The sequence below is a fragment of the Hemibagrus wyckioides genome, linkage group LG07, assembly GCF_019097595.1.
Source record: "Hemibagrus wyckioides isolate EC202008001 linkage group LG07, SWU_Hwy_1.0, whole genome shotgun sequence".
Classification (NCBI taxonomy): domain Eukaryota; kingdom Metazoa; phylum Chordata; class Actinopteri; order Siluriformes; family Bagridae; genus Hemibagrus; species Hemibagrus wyckioides.
In genome coordinates this window covers 13079237-13097400 of record NC_080716.1, presented here as the reverse complement: position 1 = coordinate 13097400, position 18164 = coordinate 13079237, and the positions used below count along the sequence as shown (strand labels likewise).

The 18164-nt window shown below is 41.3% G+C and overlaps 1 protein-coding gene across 7 annotated transcripts in view; it reads right to left on the bottom strand.

Moving 5' to 3' along the window:
- LOC131355833 (nuclear factor 1 B-type-like) overlaps positions 1 to 18164 on the bottom strand; it is a 90527-nt gene that overhangs the window by 36333 nt on the left and 36030 nt on the right. For all 7 annotated transcript variants that reach the window (XM_058394351.1, XM_058394352.1, XM_058394356.1 and 4 more), the window contains exon 3: positions 538 to 591. In XM_058394351.1, the coding sequence (XP_058250334.1) occupies positions 538 to 591 (54 nt within the window). The remainder of the gene's footprint in view (positions 1 to 537; positions 592 to 18164) is intronic.

Below are 18164 nucleotides of genomic sequence, written 5' to 3'. Positions count from 1 at the left end.
AAATGTGCATGAATTTGCATACTTCATAAAACTTTTTGAATGACATTAGAATATTTATTTGCCTGTGAAAACATTCTCTAGAGAATGACCTTTTACGGAACTTTTGGATTTACATTTCTTTATTGTTCCAATGTTTATTGTTCTTTATTAATTGACAAAAAAAAATGCTCACAGGAAAAAAAAAAAAAGATTTATAAGCAAAGATTATTATGGAAATGAATAAACTGATGTATGTCTCAGGAAACAAGCTTTACTGACATATGACTTGATGAGATGGAAGTGGGTGGAGCTAGGTTTCAGATAGTTGTTCGTATGCGATGGTGAAATAAACACTTTCGATATTTCCTTCAGTATAGCGTAGAAGACGTGTTATAGCGGATCCAAAAAAAAATCTGAAAAGTAATTGACGCAAACAAAATTGCTAACAATGTACCTGTGGTGTCTTGCCTTCACAGAGTTTTAGTAAAAACAAAGGCTTTCTACACTGGATGTGGACATGGACATGTGTGTGAGTGTGTGTGTGTGTGTGTGTGATACCTGGAGGGTTCTTGCCAGGCTCATTGTTACTGGGACTTCCTGACTGCTGTGAGTCTGTAAACAAATATAAAGAACGTGGATTAGTACACAAAACGCAGACTAAGTGACTCAAAGAGCAGTGGCAGCGCAGATTACATTACCCTCATTTATCATCCACTTCCATTCCCGTCAGCTTTATTTGTTAAGCTCTTACTGCTTTCTAGAGCTTTTTATTTGTTTCTCTGGCGAGGGGGAAATTAGTGAAATCCTTGATTATCATCACCCAGAGCTGACTCTTAGGATGGAGGCACTGACATCTGGTAATAAAAAGCTAATTTGTCTTCCAGGAAAAGCAGTCAGCATTAACGAAAAAAATAAAAAAATAAAACTATCCACAAATGAATTTGTCAGGTAAAAAAAACAAAACAACAAGCAACCGTTTATACGTTTTAATTAAAAGTATTAAATTCACATGCAAATCCTAATGTATTTTGTATATGATGGCAGTTATTGTATGGTTCCCACCCAACCCCCACCTCATCCTCTCTGGGAAAGACTGCAGGAGCTCAGTCCTGACAGGCCAGGCCAGATGTGTGCAGAAACATGTTTTTTCTTTCTCTTTTTTTCAGAATGGAGGAACGAGAAAAGAAAGTAAGAAAGAAGGAAAAAGGAAATGCGTCGAAAAATGTGTTCTGCGCAAAACAAAACACAATCAAAGGAGTGACTTTAGATCTTGAACAGCCACACACGTGCAAAACCTGAAAAGCTTGAGCATACATCACACAATGCAGACGCAGTGCGAAGTAAGGAGTGGAAAAGGAGGGATGAAAAAATGAGAAGAATCCAGCATGTCATTAGGGTGAGCTTTCAATATATACAGAATCCTAATTGCTGATATTACCTTACACGACCTTCTGGAGGCAGGTGTACAGAATACCACTGACCTCCATGTGACCCTTTTTTCTTTTCTTTTTTTTAAAATGCTGTAGGATGTTCTACTTCTGACCAAACTCTATAATAACTGTCTGGTAGGTTTCATTCGATTTGCTATTAAAAACTGAAACTAAAAGCGCACGAAAGACATCAGCTTCAGCCGAGCGTGTGTCGCCCGCCCCGGTGATTTACACACGCTCTTCGCACACGCACTCACGCAAGACAAAGAGCCACACATGTTCGAGGGGCCCTGCAAAAAAAAAGACCCAGATGATATGATCTCTAACACAGAGATTAAGAACGACACCGAACTTCTTAAAGATTAAAAAAAGCCTTGCTCAGAACGACACTCCTATAAGCCTAGTCTGAGTGAGAGATGAAGAAGTGGTATACATACATACATAGAAATAAAAACAGGTTCTCTATCTATAGTCTCAGAAGCACTTTGCTTGCACAGCTGATGAAGGGATTTTCTTTGTGTACTAAGTTTAACTTTTATTACCCCCCACACACCCAAAACAAAAATTGACCATCAACATCTTTGCACAAATGGAATGTTCTTGGCTCCAGCTCAAAAATGACAAAGAAAAAGAAACAAAATTAATGTTAATGAAAAATGATCAAAGCACTTCTACACAGAATGTATCTGCTCAAGGTTTGTGATGATTTTAGCTCATCTCGAAATCGTGTGAATCTTCCGGATAAAAGATCGTTTACATTGTGTAGGATTTAATAAGCTTAAAGCTCCACTGGACTGTTAGGTCTTTGATTGGTGGGACTGGTGCAAGCTGGCAGTGTGACAGTGCCAGCTCCGATGCCAACTTCCCATCCCCCTTCCCTGCCGATCAGCCTTCACATATGCACTATCCGCCATCCATCAGTCTGGATAAAGACACCTCCTACTGCGTCCGAAAAAGAGAAAGATGGAGACAGAGAGAAAGAGGGGAAGGGAAATAGAATGGCTCGAATCTATAGGTGCATTCTAGCATAGCGTTGTTTACTGTGATTAAAGTCGAAACAATAGAGCAGCTGGCTCTGGCATTTAGACATCAAATGCTCCAGACTCATTTTTCATTACGGGCCATGGACACACACCAAATACTGTAGAAACACACCCCACAGCTGTCGTCACTGTATGTGAGAAATAGACCACAAATGTGTGTCTGTTTCATTTAAACAAGAAAAAACAGTATTTCTAACACAAACTCTCATTTAATTATAAGGTCACGCCTGTGTGTCCAGATGTTTGTGTGTGTGTGTGTGTGTGTTTCTATACAGAGTTACTCAGAGGTACATATGCCTTTGCAATGTAGCGTTTGAAATGGAAAAGACGTATGGGACACTTTAAAAATAAACGTCTGTAAGCCACGCTCATAAACAGTTTAGCCAGGCCGGTGCTCTGTGTGTGTGTGTGTGTGTGTGTGTGTGTTGTAAGTGTGTGTGTTGTAAGTGTGTATAATTGTGAGAGTGAGCCACAGATACCTGAAACACAGAGAACTACTCCAAGCACACTTCTTGGCACCTAATGACCATGTCGATGTTTAAACAAACTAGCAGAGAAGCAGAGTGTGAGAGAAATCCAAATCCAGTTCAGTTCTGTTTTCTCGAATTTTATATACACTGAAGATAAACCGGAACTAATGTTAGTATTTTATTTTTTATGTAGTTTATTATTTTATCATATATATCCTGTATTTATATACCTATACTAAATTCAGCATTTATATTTAACATTAGAATCATCAAGAAATTAAATTCAGGTATTTGTTTCAATTTTTATAATCATGTCTTTTTAGTTCCATCAAGTCTTACTTTCTAAATTCAATTCAACTGAATTTTATTTGCACCACGTTTATGAAAATGGACATTGTCACAAAGCAGCTCTACAGAAATGCATAAATTCATGATAGAAATTTTAAACATTATAAATTTATCCCTAATGAGCAAGGCAGGTGATGATGTCAAGGAAAAACGCCTTCAGACAGCATCAGGAAGTAATATATGATTGAGATTCAACCCAGACTCTAAAGGAAATCCATCCCCATGTGGGTGAGAGCAGATAGTGTGATTACGAATAATTTCCTTCTCTAACTATGGTTAAAACAATGCAATTATTTAACCAGGAAATTTAATCTAGTTTTAACATTTGTTTTAAGTTGTCAGCTAATCCGTGATGGATACTTCCTGGTAATTCTATTCCTAAAGCTAACTTTAATGGTTTAATATCAACGAACATACATTCTTGACTTTTGTAAACTTTCTAATTAGCTTCACTCTCTTTTCACTCTATTATAGGCTTTAATCTGAATTCCTGGATAATAAACTGGATCTTTAATGAAGCATCAGGTACAGAAAATATTATTATATCATCATCATATAATGAACAATTCCCATACAAGGGTGGATTTTCTCGTTGTTATAACATACATATTGGAGTGAATTAAACTTTTTACTCTTAATAATTCCTCTCAATAATGACTTACAGCTGAGTTTGGAAATATTTCTATTTTGTAAATCTTTGAATTAACACAAGAAAATAAAATCAGTGCTTCATCAATGCAGTAATGTGAATGCATGCACGCAGATTAATTTGTCCTTGTCGTTGTGACAGATGAACCCCTTAAAACCCCAGGATCCACCGTCATGTCCAATCTTCACTCTTGCGGTGCACACAGAACACAGAAGGTGTTGAGTCACACACTCACAGGACAAACCTCTTTCCTCTTTCTGTCTGAATCCATCTGTCAGTTTCTGATGTGCAACCCAGCTCAGCATTCTTTTCATACAAGTCATCTAATTATATAAGGATCATTCCTTTCCAATTCCTTTATGAAAAAAAAAAAATCTTTCTCTGGAAACACACGTCCCACTCTCGCTCAGCTAAACATAAACACACACTCACACTCCTATACTTGGCACGATCGCTGTGCAACCCATCCGGCCTCTCGTCTCTGCTTTGTGTTTTGTTTAGAGCTATCACATACTTTAGCAACTTTTCTTTGCTGGCTGAAGACTGGGTTGTATCTCTCTCACACACACACACGCGCACACACACATGCACGCTTACACACACGCATTGAACGACAAGGAACATGCATACCGTCGACATTTCAGGAGGAGGCGTCTGGCAGCCATTTTAGAAAGTGAGCAGGGCTGCACACGTACTGCTCTGCTTGCCAAGGAAACCAGGCTTTAGCCAAGAATTCTCTCTTTCCCCTCGTTCCGTCTACCCTCTCTCTCTCTCTCTCTCTCTCTCTGTCTCTCTTTCTCTCTCTCTCTTTCGTGGGCCAACCATAGAGAGAGAGAGAGAGAGGCAGAAATATCTCCTAATTGTGGGCTGTCCTGGTTGAAATGTTTTGAGCCATGCAGCTGCACTAGTGTAAATAGTGCCTGTGGCTAAATGTGTGTGTTTGTGTCCATTTTAACTGTGTATTTTGGTGTGTGTATGTATTCAGTCATCAGTATTTTGGTGCTGGCCAGGCTGAGCGCTTATTACCTCACGGAGCACGGCTGTGACTTCAACACACACTCACAAATCAGCCGAGGCGGATCCTGGCAGACGACTGTTTAACTTTCTTTTTTTCTCGCCATCTCTCTTTTGTCTATCTCAATCGGCCTGTATTTACATTCCCATCAGTGTCTACATATTTTACAATCAGTCTTTTACTCTGCAGTTACTGCTCCGTGTCGGCCCTTGGGTAGATCTCTCACAACACTCTTATCGCTTTTTGCTTTCTTCACCAGCGCGCTCTACCATGCTCATGCTGACATTTCCTTTTGTCTTAAATTCAGCTCTTGTTAATAAAACACTGGGCCTTTTATCAGAACAAGCCATAACCTAAACAGAGATAGACGGACGAAAGCATCCTGGCAGTCGCAGAGAGTGAGACGGAGTGAGAGAGGAAGCCTGTCGTGGCGTTTTGGGTGCCAAAGCTGCATCGCCTGCGCGGGGTGTGAATAGTGGGCACACCAAAGCCAATGGGCATCTGTTCTGAAAGCTGACACAAAGACAGACTGGCGGCCATCTTGCGATGAACTGGTGCTATCTCACACGTGTGCCTCAGATAAATGAAAATGGAAGCGTCAATGAACGCTAAGGGTTTAAAGATTTTATAGTTTTACTTTATATCTTTGTAATTACATTGTTTTTCTTTATGAGCGTACCTCTGTAACGTCTCTACACAATGTAATGTGTCGATTTTTTCCTCTTTTTTTAATGACTTCTTTTCTAGTTGACCAAAGCTTATTCCTATTCTTGATAATAACAAATTATGTTCAGTATGGAGTGTAGTTTAGCATCAAAAATAACAATCTTATTACTTGCAAAACAGTGGTTAGAAAACAACACAGACAAGACAGGCATCTAAAATACAGATTTTTTTTTTTAGATGAGAAGAGAAGACGTGTCAGAGAGAGAGAAAGAAAGCAAACTCTCTTACATGTAAGTATAGGTGCCCACTCTGACAGGGACAATGTGGTGTTATTGATCTGTCTGTGTGTTAACAAAGGCCACCACAGTCTGACACACAGCGTCATGCAGAGACTGTTGCCTTACATATGTCTCCTCTGGCAGTCCAGCACCGAGGCCACGGAGACTCATCAGTCACATGTCAAACCATGGTGTCATAGTGACACGCACCGTGCGCCTTCACATCTCAGTGACAAAAGCAGCACAGAGCGTGCACAGATCACCGCAGCCAAAGGTCAAATCATAGACAGATTATGGAAATGAGTATATGGGGGTTTTCAATCATGCAGGTCATTTTGAAATGCTGGTAGTACGTCTAGGGAAAGGACGTCTAGGATTTGTATAACCGTGAAGATGTTTCTCAACTCATTACAATAATTTCACAAGAACACTTTGCATACGTACTAATAAAACTGATGCAAATGTGTGATACGTGATTGTGTGGCTTACCAGAGAGGCACAGATTTGATACAGTGTGTGTGTGTGTGTGTGTGTGTGTGTGTGTGGAGCAGAAATTCAACTTGTACATCTAAAATTAACATTGAATTTTCTATGGTTCTACCTCATTACATATGAGATCTGCACCTGGGACCGTGAAGTGTTGGAAATGATCAGCTGTCAATAAGCTCAGAACTAAACAAAAAAAACAAAACAAGATCATGTGTTAATAAACGAATTGTTCATCTGAAATTAATCGCCCCAAATTTGTTAGTACATCACATGATTGCTCTTGCAATACAGGACGCATTGTTTCTTAAGCACATCCTCATCACAGCTATGATGTCGAGAACTAGAACCTTTGAATCATCCTCGTTTATTAGCTGCTACTCCAAGCCCTAATATTATTATTTTTTTTACTAAAAATGTGAGAATGCTATCAGTGCATCCCAGGAGATAACTCCTGAACTTGTTTAATACATCAAGAAAACGGATTATCAACAAACAATTCAATAATCCACAAGTGCCACTTTGAATTTCAATTTCTTTTTAACACTGATATGCCTGCAACAGCATGGACATTATGTAGGGAGATTAGCACACAGCTCCTACCCTCTTGTGTTTGTCTGCAGGGTATTTATAGCGGTAGTAAAGACTGCATTGACTGAAATTGTATGACATCTCATCAGGGTATCTCTCCTTCCCAGTGACAGCATGCCACTTGGATGTGTATTGTTGCTTGATTGGCTGAGTGAGCGGCCCATTTGCATGAGTGTGCACCGTGTCGTGGGACAGTGGGGGGAGGTCCGGGCCGATTCGGCCTCGGCTGTGGCAACTGGCCAACAGTCCTTTTGTAGCCGTCGCAAGCCGGGCAGGGAGGTGGGCACAGAAAGAGAGAACGGTGTGGGGAAAGAGAGAGAGAGTGAGACTATAGATTTAATTATGCATGCACATTTCCCCATTCATGGAGGTGAGTGCGAAAGAGGGCGAGGGGTTGGGTGGCAACCAATGACATTCCACCATACCGAGCTCCTGTCTGGAGGAACACTAATGAGGTGACACTCAGCGGCTGGAGCCCAGCCAAAACAGTCCATTAACTCCACACAAGTAGTTAAGAGGAGGAGAGACTGGGAGGGGGCAGACGGGGAGAAGAAGTAAAGGAAAAGTTCAAGAGAGAGCCAGAAAGACAGAGAGGGAGTGAGAGAGGAGAGTTGTGAATGACACAACAGGGGGCCCACAGGGAAAGGGGAGTGTGTGCGTGTATGTGTGTGTGTGGATTGTCATTGCGGGATGGGGGGGTGGTGGCGAGCGTGTGTGTCTAAGTGTGTATGGGAGGTCAGTAAGGCTACTAGAGTCTCATGCACTCGGAGACCCAGACTCAGACATGCCTTTAACAGTCTGCCTCCTTTCTTTCATCTCTCACTTTCCAAGTCAGAGCAACTCAGGATAATGGCAGCCGTTTCCTAATATCGTAATCACAGTTCCGAGGCTTTCGCGTCCTTCATGGCTGGCAGTCTGGGCTGTTAATCAGCAGGACGGAAACCAATGATCGTTTGTACAAATTATATTTGATTCTCTGGTGTGCGTGCTTATATTACATTGACTGAATGCACTGTCACTTAGTTCTTTCTCATAAGTCCAGTTAACTCAACACACACACACACACACACACACACATATACACTGAATATTGAATACAATATTCAAACCTGTCTCACAAATTACACTTGAATGCAAAAACTGTGGGTGGGGACATTTTAGGGACATGACTGAAGGACTCACACACACACATACACACACACACACACACACACACACACACATGCATGTGTGAGGCGCATCGTAAAATGCTGTCTCACCACATAGTTATGTTCGCTCTGTCAGAACATGTTGTGTGAACCATATCTCCAGCAAAAAATCACACAAAACTCTTCATACTCAAAACTTTTGGCACATGTGCACCGAGACCTTCATCAATAATAGAAATATTCATGTAAATGAAGGGAGGGTTTATATACATTCAGGCTTCGACAGGATGTTTGAGGTGCTGTATATTTAATGATTGTCGCTGGGATTAGTAAACTTCTCTTTCATGTGGTCTAAGATCATTTGAGGCAACAGCCCTCATGCTGTTACAGTCCGCTCCAAAAGTATTGGCGCCCTTGGAATAGATGGGATACATAAAAGGTTAAGAAAAGGTCTTTGTGATTAATTTTATATTGACGTCAGGGAGAAATCTAACCTTTATTTTACTTATATGTTTACTTTTTTAAAATTAGGTTTCTATTATATAAATTAAGTATATATTATAGATGTACTCATATTTTTACAAAAATCATTATTTATTTATTTATTATGTATTATCAAATATATTATTTATTTATTATTAAATCTTGTTCAGGCTCTTGAAGGAGTTTAATAAAGCAGCATAACGGGTTATAGAAACTCCAATATATCACTAATCCAGTGTAGCAATACTCTCCAACAGCTGTGCTATTATTTTCATCTTATTTAAAAACCAGATTAGGAGCAGAATGCATATAATCTTTTAATACACCTGGTAGTATTATACTGCTTTGTGTTTCTTGGAATAAAAATGCCTCTCTATGTTGCAGCAATCCAGTACATTTGCTCTTTAAATGGGTCTCGGTCCTGGGAGATGAAAGAAAAGCAACTGAACCTGAACTGTGAAAATACTAGCTGTCAAGGTTATAGGTAAATAATAGGCAAAACACTGATACTTATCTAAACCTATAATTCAAGGACAACGATACAACTGTTATCATGTGGCTGTGTTTATAAAGTTTACACATTTCTCAAATCGTGATGGTTATTTTTGATCAGTTTTGATTATTTAGGCATTTGTTTAAAATGGTATTATTCAGTTTTTTCTTGGAGAAAATCCCTCTAAAGGATTAGCAGGCAATAAGGATTCCTTACGCTGCAGGTCGTGACCAGGCCAGGCTCAGCTGCTGACCAGGCTTATGTGTGAGGAGCGGAAGATGGTCAGTAAAGTAAAGTGCCAACTCCTGCATGAGAAGTACGGCAAAGTGCCAAGGTGGCAGGGGAGGAGTATCCAAGTATGGCCCAAGTCCAGCCTGACCCAAGGGCAAAGCAATCATTTACATATATACTACAACACACACACACACACACATTCACCTGTACCCAAATTAGGATGATAATGACTTATTGGACATATAACACCACTTCTGAGGAAAGATCTTGGCACAAAACTGACAAAGAAACAAAGCATTCACTCATTTAGGCTGCTCCGCCAAAAACCCATGCTCAGAACAAGACATCAGAGGAAATCACTTAATTTATTGTGTCACTGCAAACATAAAAAAAAAACTCCCAGCCTAGCCAACAGATGTCCGAGCACTTTTATAGTGCTACAACACCACTAATTTCAGACTGAAAAACACTCACCAAGTGAAAATAGATGCTGCAGAAGTCCCTCGTGGTCTGTTTCTGCCACAACATTCAATTACCAGAAAAGTGCTCTCAACATTGAGTCTCTCTGTCTGGCATTCAGAAAAGGCAAAATTAGGTAGCCTACATCTGTGGCAGGAGCTTTAACAGAATAATCAGGGAAAGATTATTCCAAGGCTTCATAATGGCCTGTATTAAACAACCCATCTTACTCTTGATAAAAAATACAAACGGATAATGCAATTCACAAAGCATGAAGAATATACAGTAAAATATAATAACAAAGCACAGAAAAGTAACACAAATCCAACCACCTCTACTTTCCAACCCTACTAGCCTAAGCAGCCTGTAATGCTGGTGTATATTACAATTCACACAAATCACCTGGTCTTAGCAAATAGTAAACGATCATACTGAAACAAGTCTAAAAACTTCACAAGCTCTTAACTAAAGTCTCCATAGACTGACGGACTCCTGGGGCCCTGCACCTCTGTTAAAGGCTTGATCTGGGTAATGAGCGTGGTATACAGTGGACCTTGTGAAACACATACCAGACACATGTTAACTCAAAGCAGCCATGCGGATTGCTGCATTAGGAGAAGAATTAACTGTGGCTTCACCAGGTAACTTTCTGTGGTTCTATTCACGATCCCCGGGTGAAGACTTCAAAGCTCAACATTCCTTGACATGAACATATTATGATTTGATATAAGGCTTGCAGAAGCTTTTAAAATTCAAATTGAGGAACATCGGCCACAGCAGTGAATCAGACACCCTTGAAAGGGACACGGCAAGAGCACGGAGCAGCTTCTCCTGATAAAGCCTCTCAGGCGGAAAGTGTCGGCAGGCCAGTGGCTGATGATTAACGCAAGCATAATGAAGGAAGCTCTCATTCAGCTCTGGAGAGCCCATGATGCCTGCTACAAGGTCAGAAGACAGGCAATGGTCCAATCATGTGCAGCGGCAGACCGGTGATCTCAGCGCATGTCTTTTATAATGGGCGGATGCTACGCTGTAATTCACGTTCTGTTAGTCGCAGGGTCCCTCCTCCCTGGAAGGCAAATCTACCATGTGCTCTTGAGGCTTGCTAGGGCGGCCCTGGGCTGCAGCAGTAACAACATGTGGTTTGGCTCCAGTGTTCAGTTTATATGTGCGACAGTGAGAGGAGGAACTGCTAAATGAATTTCAGATTCAGTTGTTCCAACACCATAAACAATGTTACACAAAGTCTGGCATTAAGCAGATGTTGAGGAATGCTGCTATTAACAGAATCTCGTAAGTCTTGTGCTCATGAGACACTTTTCCTTTTGCCAACGTGAAATTTAAATATCTTAAAGCAAATACCCTTAGTGGTTGAACAACACTGGAACATTCTACAAAACAACATAATTAAGCTATTATGTGAGGCAGCTACTTGCTCATTTTTCAGTGTGTATTCAATTTCGCAATTTCTTTAAGCTTTTTGCATAATACATTATTTATAGAAGTAGCCACTCATTTAATAAAAGATTTGCCGCGAATAAGATAAATATTTCTTTTCCGTGCTGACTCAACTAATGCCGCATATCAAGTAAGGACAAGAGAGAGCCTTGTGAAAGGGACAAAGAGACTGCAGCGGAGTGCAAACAGTGTTGCTCTTTTTTGTAATCGTTGTTATGTAGCATGAGAATTATAGCAGGCTTCCCTACACACTGTGGCTGCGCTCGCCCTCCCATGCCGTAGGGGCTGAGAATGCAAAAGGCCTTTGTGTGCACTTCAGCTATTCTGGCGGAGTGTCAGAGCACTAGAATGATAAGGACAATGCTTAGCTGTCATGCAGGCAGATTCAGAAGAGAGGTGTTAATGTTCCTCAAAAGGTACCTTTTTCACCAACCACACTACAGGTGCATTAATAGAATGGGAAAGAAAGGAAGTTAAGAGAATGATATAAAGCGCCATGTTAATATCTTTTAACTGACTGAGGTTTGCTGTTCAATAGCCAACTCAGGAATTCTCCGTCCTGCGTCCTTCCTCGTTCTGCCACGTCCTCAATTCTGTGAGATTGTCAGCTCTAACTCTCGGCAGGGGTCTTTCTTGCACTCTTCACAATCTGACGCCTGGCTCTGTATTCATCCGAGCACGCTGTTTCGAGTTTGTCAGAAAAGGTGAGCGAGAGGTTGAAGCCAGGTAGCAGATGGGACAGCTCTGGTATGGGAGGTACACAATGCTTGGGAAGAATCTGTCCTTCTTGTTTACGTTGTATGGAACATGTTTCTCAGTAACAGACAGAACAGTGAGGGGAAAAAAGGAAGAAGGAAGAGAGGGGAGGAGAATGGAAGGAAGTCACAAGTTTCTTCTCGGTCATGCAGATTTTCATCACATTGACGCTTTCTTTGCATTAAAATTTTCACAGACAGACTAATCTATGATTTTGGTGTTCCTTTCACTTTTATAAAAATCCTCAAGGCCTGAACACTTCACTTTTACAACCCAGGTATGCTACCATCTTGTGCATTAATTATTATTGCCTGCAGGCATTTTCCATCATCTTAGGAAAAAAAACCTGCTAAACTTCACTGCCTTTTTAGCCCCCAGCCCTGTGTGGTGCTGCCATAAATGTGTACACATCTGATAAACCTTTTGTTTCATGTTGTTAGCGAGTGAAAATTACAGTGGTCGGGGTTGAGATTAGGGATTGAGATGGTATTTGTAAGGCTTTTTCCGGATTTGTAAGCCTAGTGGAATGCAGTGAGTGTCTATTCTGGCACGAGGAAAATCTGTATTGTTTTACAGCAACAAGGTACAGTGTCATATACGTATGCTAAATATTTGAAAGCATTACAAATCTTTCTCCTTGCTAGAATGGTATGTGAGGAACACGCTAAGTGTTTGTCTCTGACCAATTCCAATTAAGAAAACTTGTAACCAACCAAAGAAAGGCTCAACATCCCCACAAAAGTTTTTTTCACTCTAATAAATGTTTTAGATTTCTAACATTAAATGTTGAGGCAAAAATAACAGGCCTGTAGAGGTTGAATAGGCTGCAATCCAAAAGCTATAAAATGTTATCTGCATGTATGTAGCTGGACACACCATTGCATCATGGGAACTAAGGAAGATATCAAAGGGCCACAATTGGATCACACTCAATAACCTGCACTCTTGGCAAGTGTTCACATGTACATACTCCTCCAACCCTCATGGCCAGGGACTTTTTTTTCACATAGACATGCACTGGAAGTGAAGTTACAACCCGGTCCCAGAGCGAGCTGATCGCAGGTCCAGGTAGCGGGCACAAGGGTTTCGGCTGGAGTCCCAGGTGGTTGGCAGAGGTGCTGCAACACTTCCTTTTCACCCTGTCCAAGCCACTTGAGCTTGGCACACCTCACCTGGAACAGCTCAGACCTCCGTCTGCAAATGTTCGCCATGGCAAACTCTGGAGCCCACACACACCCCAGTGCAGACATTGTGCAGTAATGCTCAGGCCTCAGACTGGCCCCAGGAAGAACAAGCAGAAGAAAAAAAACTACACCGGCAGTAGGCTTCTTATAAGCTATTCATGCCAAGCAGACACAAAGGTAGGGCTTTTTTATCAATTGAAGGAATTACACAGATCATATGTCACCATATGGAATTCCTTTTACACATAATGCATTTCCTTCATGGAGTCTGTGAGAAGCCATAGAGCATATCTACTGGGAGCACTCTTTGGGACAGGGGGGAAAAACTTCAGTGTGTGTGTGGGTGTGTGTGCGTGTGCGCAAGCAGGCATGGGGTGGGGGGCCTCTGTCAGGGGCAGCCTCGGCACACTGAGCAGAAATATGCCATATGCACTCAGTGAACTGGGGCCTGCAGGGCTTCTCTCAAGGTTATTAGAAAACCCTGCACACCCTGTGTGGAGCCTGTACGGAAAAAAACAAATAGTCAAAAGGACTAAATGAAGGCTCGAGTTCTGCCACACCTCTCTCACGTGTGAGGCCCACGAGGACTTTTAAGGAGCTGCGAAAACACTTTTGGCTAATCAAGAAAACCTTCAGTGGGTCTGCTGTATCTGATCTCTCCTGTTGTGACAATGACACGACCGCTGAGGCAGAGCGTACGCCTTTGCCTCAGATAACAGGGCCGCCTTTGACACAGAGTTTCCTTCCCTTTGCCGGGGCCAAGAGCCAGGGCCGTGCATCCGCTGCTCCACCCCCGGGTCCTCATCCACACAAAAGTAGGAAGCGGCAGCCGTGGCCACTCGCATTGTGACAGACCTCTCTAAATCACGTCTCATTTCATCCGCCGCGCTTCATAAGAGGTTTCGGCAGAGGAAACTATAAACACAACAACAGCACGTAAATACATCAGCCACAGCTACCCGAGCACTTAGAACAGTGATGGCTAATTGAGTAACACTGCTGCCTCGATGAACTCGCATTAGGTTACAGCGTAAACCAAACCTGTACATATGCAGACAAAAGTTCCTGAGTAAAGTAAACAGATACTATCAGATCAAGATACAGGGATACTGAGATACTATCAAAAACAAGGTGTACCTAGTTGTTAAAGGAGGTGAAAAACCATGTCTGTTATTTTCAATAAAGAAGTATACAAAATTAATATCATTTGTGTCTTTTACCCATAGAGCACTTGGACACAGTTTTTCAAACAATTCTATACCTCCTATTGTACACTGACAGGACAAGAAGAGTAGCACATATGCCACAGATATGTAGCTGAGCGAAGATGCTCATATTGTACAGTTGGTTTCAGGTCTCAGCAGACTCCAGCAAGCTGAGCAAGGACCATCGATCATCACTGAGTTGTGGTTCATGCCTTTTCTCCAGGCCATAGATTCTTGTGCTGTGTGGGCTGAAAGAGCAGAACTCCAGAGCTCGGGGAAGACAAACGCAGAGGAGCTCTGGGAAAACCAGCGAGAGTAGACAGCCTGCAGAAGCACACCAGTTTGAGATGAGAACTTCATCAGGAGCCATTTAACAGGAAAATAAACTGGGTCATAAGCCACTCTAGTTCAAAGACCCTTGGTGGGCATGCAGAGACAGGGTAGGGGGATTAAATGTGACTTGAGGGTGTTGACATAAATTGCTCCATGTCACTGTGGGCTCTCCACGCAAAGAAAACCTAGTGGCAAACAGATGAAAAGCTAGGAATGCTAAGGGCAAAAGGATTAACTTTAGTTCTATAAGCTTGCTATTTAATACACTGTTCTTCAATGAAATGTCTATTATCTAAAGGTCTTGTGTCTTTTTATTGACAAAGGTGGTTTTGAAAAGAGATGGGAATTATATCTTTACAAGGCAGACGCTGTCACTGACAGCCATGCAGTGAGATAACAGGCCACTAATACAACTTACACAACCGTCCCAACAGCCTGAGAAGGCCGGCTTAATGACAAACCAGCTAAACTTGATAGAACATTTCAGTAAGTAAACAATTTGCTATCACCTCATTTAACCTTGGCAGCTGCAGTTCTATGGAAGACGTTTGCAGTTTTAACCCTTAGTGCTCATGAGACAATGTTCCCAGAGCTTCTGTTGTATTTAAATATAACAAAGGCTTATGACATGGCCTGGTGTCTAGCAGTGATGAATTATAGAATGGAACAGTAATTATTTTTAAGTGCTGCTTAACAGTAAAGAAAGAAAGGGAAAAAAAACCTAGCAGGTCCAAAGTATCTGATGCAGTTTGCAAACATACAAACCCCTTTACTTTTTGTATAAGATTTTTTTAACTGAATCACATTCCTCTAGAGAAGAAAGCAGCTCATGGTTAAGCAAAAAAACAAAAAACAAACATATGTCCATGTGTATTTTTAGGCGTGTGATGTTGGATCTGGGACATACCGCCTGCTTTGTCCAGTGTTGAAAAGTGGAATGATTATCATGCACACTGTATGAAGCGTTGTGAGTCCATGCACGTAGTGCACTGCGCCGGACACCAGGCTAAATTTAGCCTCTTTGCTACCCCTGTGCTTGGCCTCCAACCATCCCTCTGTGAGCTATCCTTTTGTTCTCTGATTCCGCATAGCTAACCTGAAACAAGCGAGCGCTTTATACTGGGTTTTTCCTCGTGCAGCTCTGCATCATCAAACATTTAATAGGAACAAATGCCACACTTACAGCAGGACTCTAAATTAAAACCTGTGCCAATGGTCAGGCCGAGGTGTTGTGGCTTCCTGCCTTCACTTCACTGTGATCCTCATGACAATTGGGTGCGGTTAGCAGGTTAGCTAACAATGAAGCCCGATCTTGAGACTATCAATTAAGGTGTGATCTGAGCAACCACATATGTAATGGAGAACATGAAAGTCTGCCTGCGATGCTTGGTTTACGTTCCATCTTAGTGGTTTCTACTATGTAGGAAGGGGATAAGCATCAGCTGCCCTTTATCTCTCCTGTGGCACTCTGTAGAAGACGTAAACGTTTGTGTAATCAGTTCTTAAAGGCCTAGGCTGGAGAGGGAGGTGCGACAGTAGTGGGGATCTAACACTCCATTATATGTCCATGGTCTGTAAAAACAAGAAGGTCTTCCCATGCAGATTGCAGTGCAAATCAGGACAATGGGAACTATTATTTGTTGCTCAACCCCAAGATAAAATGTACGACCAAGATCCATTTCAATTCCCTTTAAGCCTCTTACTGCAGTCATGAGCATAAGAAAACATCCATCACTAGCGTCTCCTCCTCAGACAAAAGTCTTCAAGCCGTAGCCAAAGTTTTAATATGTTGTCCAATCCAAACTGATTAAACATCGCAGAGCACAAACAATGCTGGCCCTTACATCTCCATGAGCCACTTTCATGGAAGGCTGAATGAATGAGCGCTCTGTTAGACTCAACAAATGACAGACGTCCAGTGGAGAGATAAAGTCTTCTTCAGCTGTCTGCTACTCTGCTCATAGTGTCTCTCATGCGCTGGTTTGTTTAGTACTTAAACTTCCCAAGCATTGTTAAGTACTTATTTTAAATAAGAGTATGTATTAGTGCCTTTAAGGTGAACACTCCTGTCTAACTCCAAAAAAAAAATCACTGCTGGAAAGAGTTAGCCTGGAACACATTCACATATTTCACTTATACAGAATATAAACATCAGGATCCCCCAAAGAGGGTGTATATGACATCACTGCTTTACTCCCAACTCCCAATACGTCTCATTAATGCCAGCATAAACATGCCAACTCTCAACACGGCACTCATTCCTTCACATTTAACTGAACAATGTTACGTATTTTTTTTATACATGGACCAGACATGTCCCAGCGTTCTCGACCATTCATATAAGCAGCTGAATGGATACAGCCGGTAATCACAACCCTGCCCTATGTAATGCTATAAGCTGAACTAATGTGTTCAATACATACTGTTCTGCGTGCCTAATCACTCTTACTGTACTGCACCAGAGAGGACGGAAAGTTCAAGAAAAGGAGTATTTCTACAGTGTAACATTCGCAGTCAGCATATTATTCTTCATTACCTTGCTCTAAATACTCAGTGATGTACTGTATTCATTTGACAGGTCAGTGATTCAAACCGATTAGTCGCAGATATCAAAATGAATGACCATCATGGAAATGGGAGCAAGGAGGGAAAGAGGAACAAACTGAAGTACAGAAGAGGCCTTTCTTTTGTTGCTCATAAAATCACAGTTAATGCTGCATTTCACACTCATACCAACGTATACAAAGCGCTAAAGAGATTATCTGGCGGTTGTCTACTCCTATAGTCCTCCTCCCTAGAGAAGGTTTTTATTCATGTTAGTACTCAAATACTAGATTTTGCTTGTTCTGAGTTATATGTGAGCCAAGAAAATGATAACAGAAATGACAAACCAAAACAAACAAAATCATGTCTAGTGTTGGTATGAAATTATGTAACAGCCTAAAAAATGTGAGGTGATTTCCAAGTATCTAAACAGCTTGACCAATAAGTGACCAGGTCTGAGCACAGTTTACTCAACTGAAGCACTAATGAGCTGATAACGATCCATACCCGAGCATTCCGATTCACATTACATGCTGACACGAACCCTCATTAGATATCATTTAGTCCAATGTTCTTGTGTGCATATTTGTACTCAGGAACAATTGTTATTAATGTTGTATAGTAGTTTTATTTTTGCTAAGCCTTTATGTGCACTGACCAGATGTGAGTTTGACCTTAAAAGTACTTTAAAGATTAACTTCATGTATCTGGAAACTGTCTGAGGAATTTGTCTCAGTTTACACGACTTTGATTAATAAGAGGAAGTGTCTCCAGATTATTCTGAATTTGTTTTCCTGATTGACTAGACATTGTTACTTCGGAAATTTCTTTTTACAGTAAGCATTAGTGTCTCATCAAGGGGAATGTTTTTCGAACTGGCATTACTGAGTGTCAGTGAAACCACAGCTATAT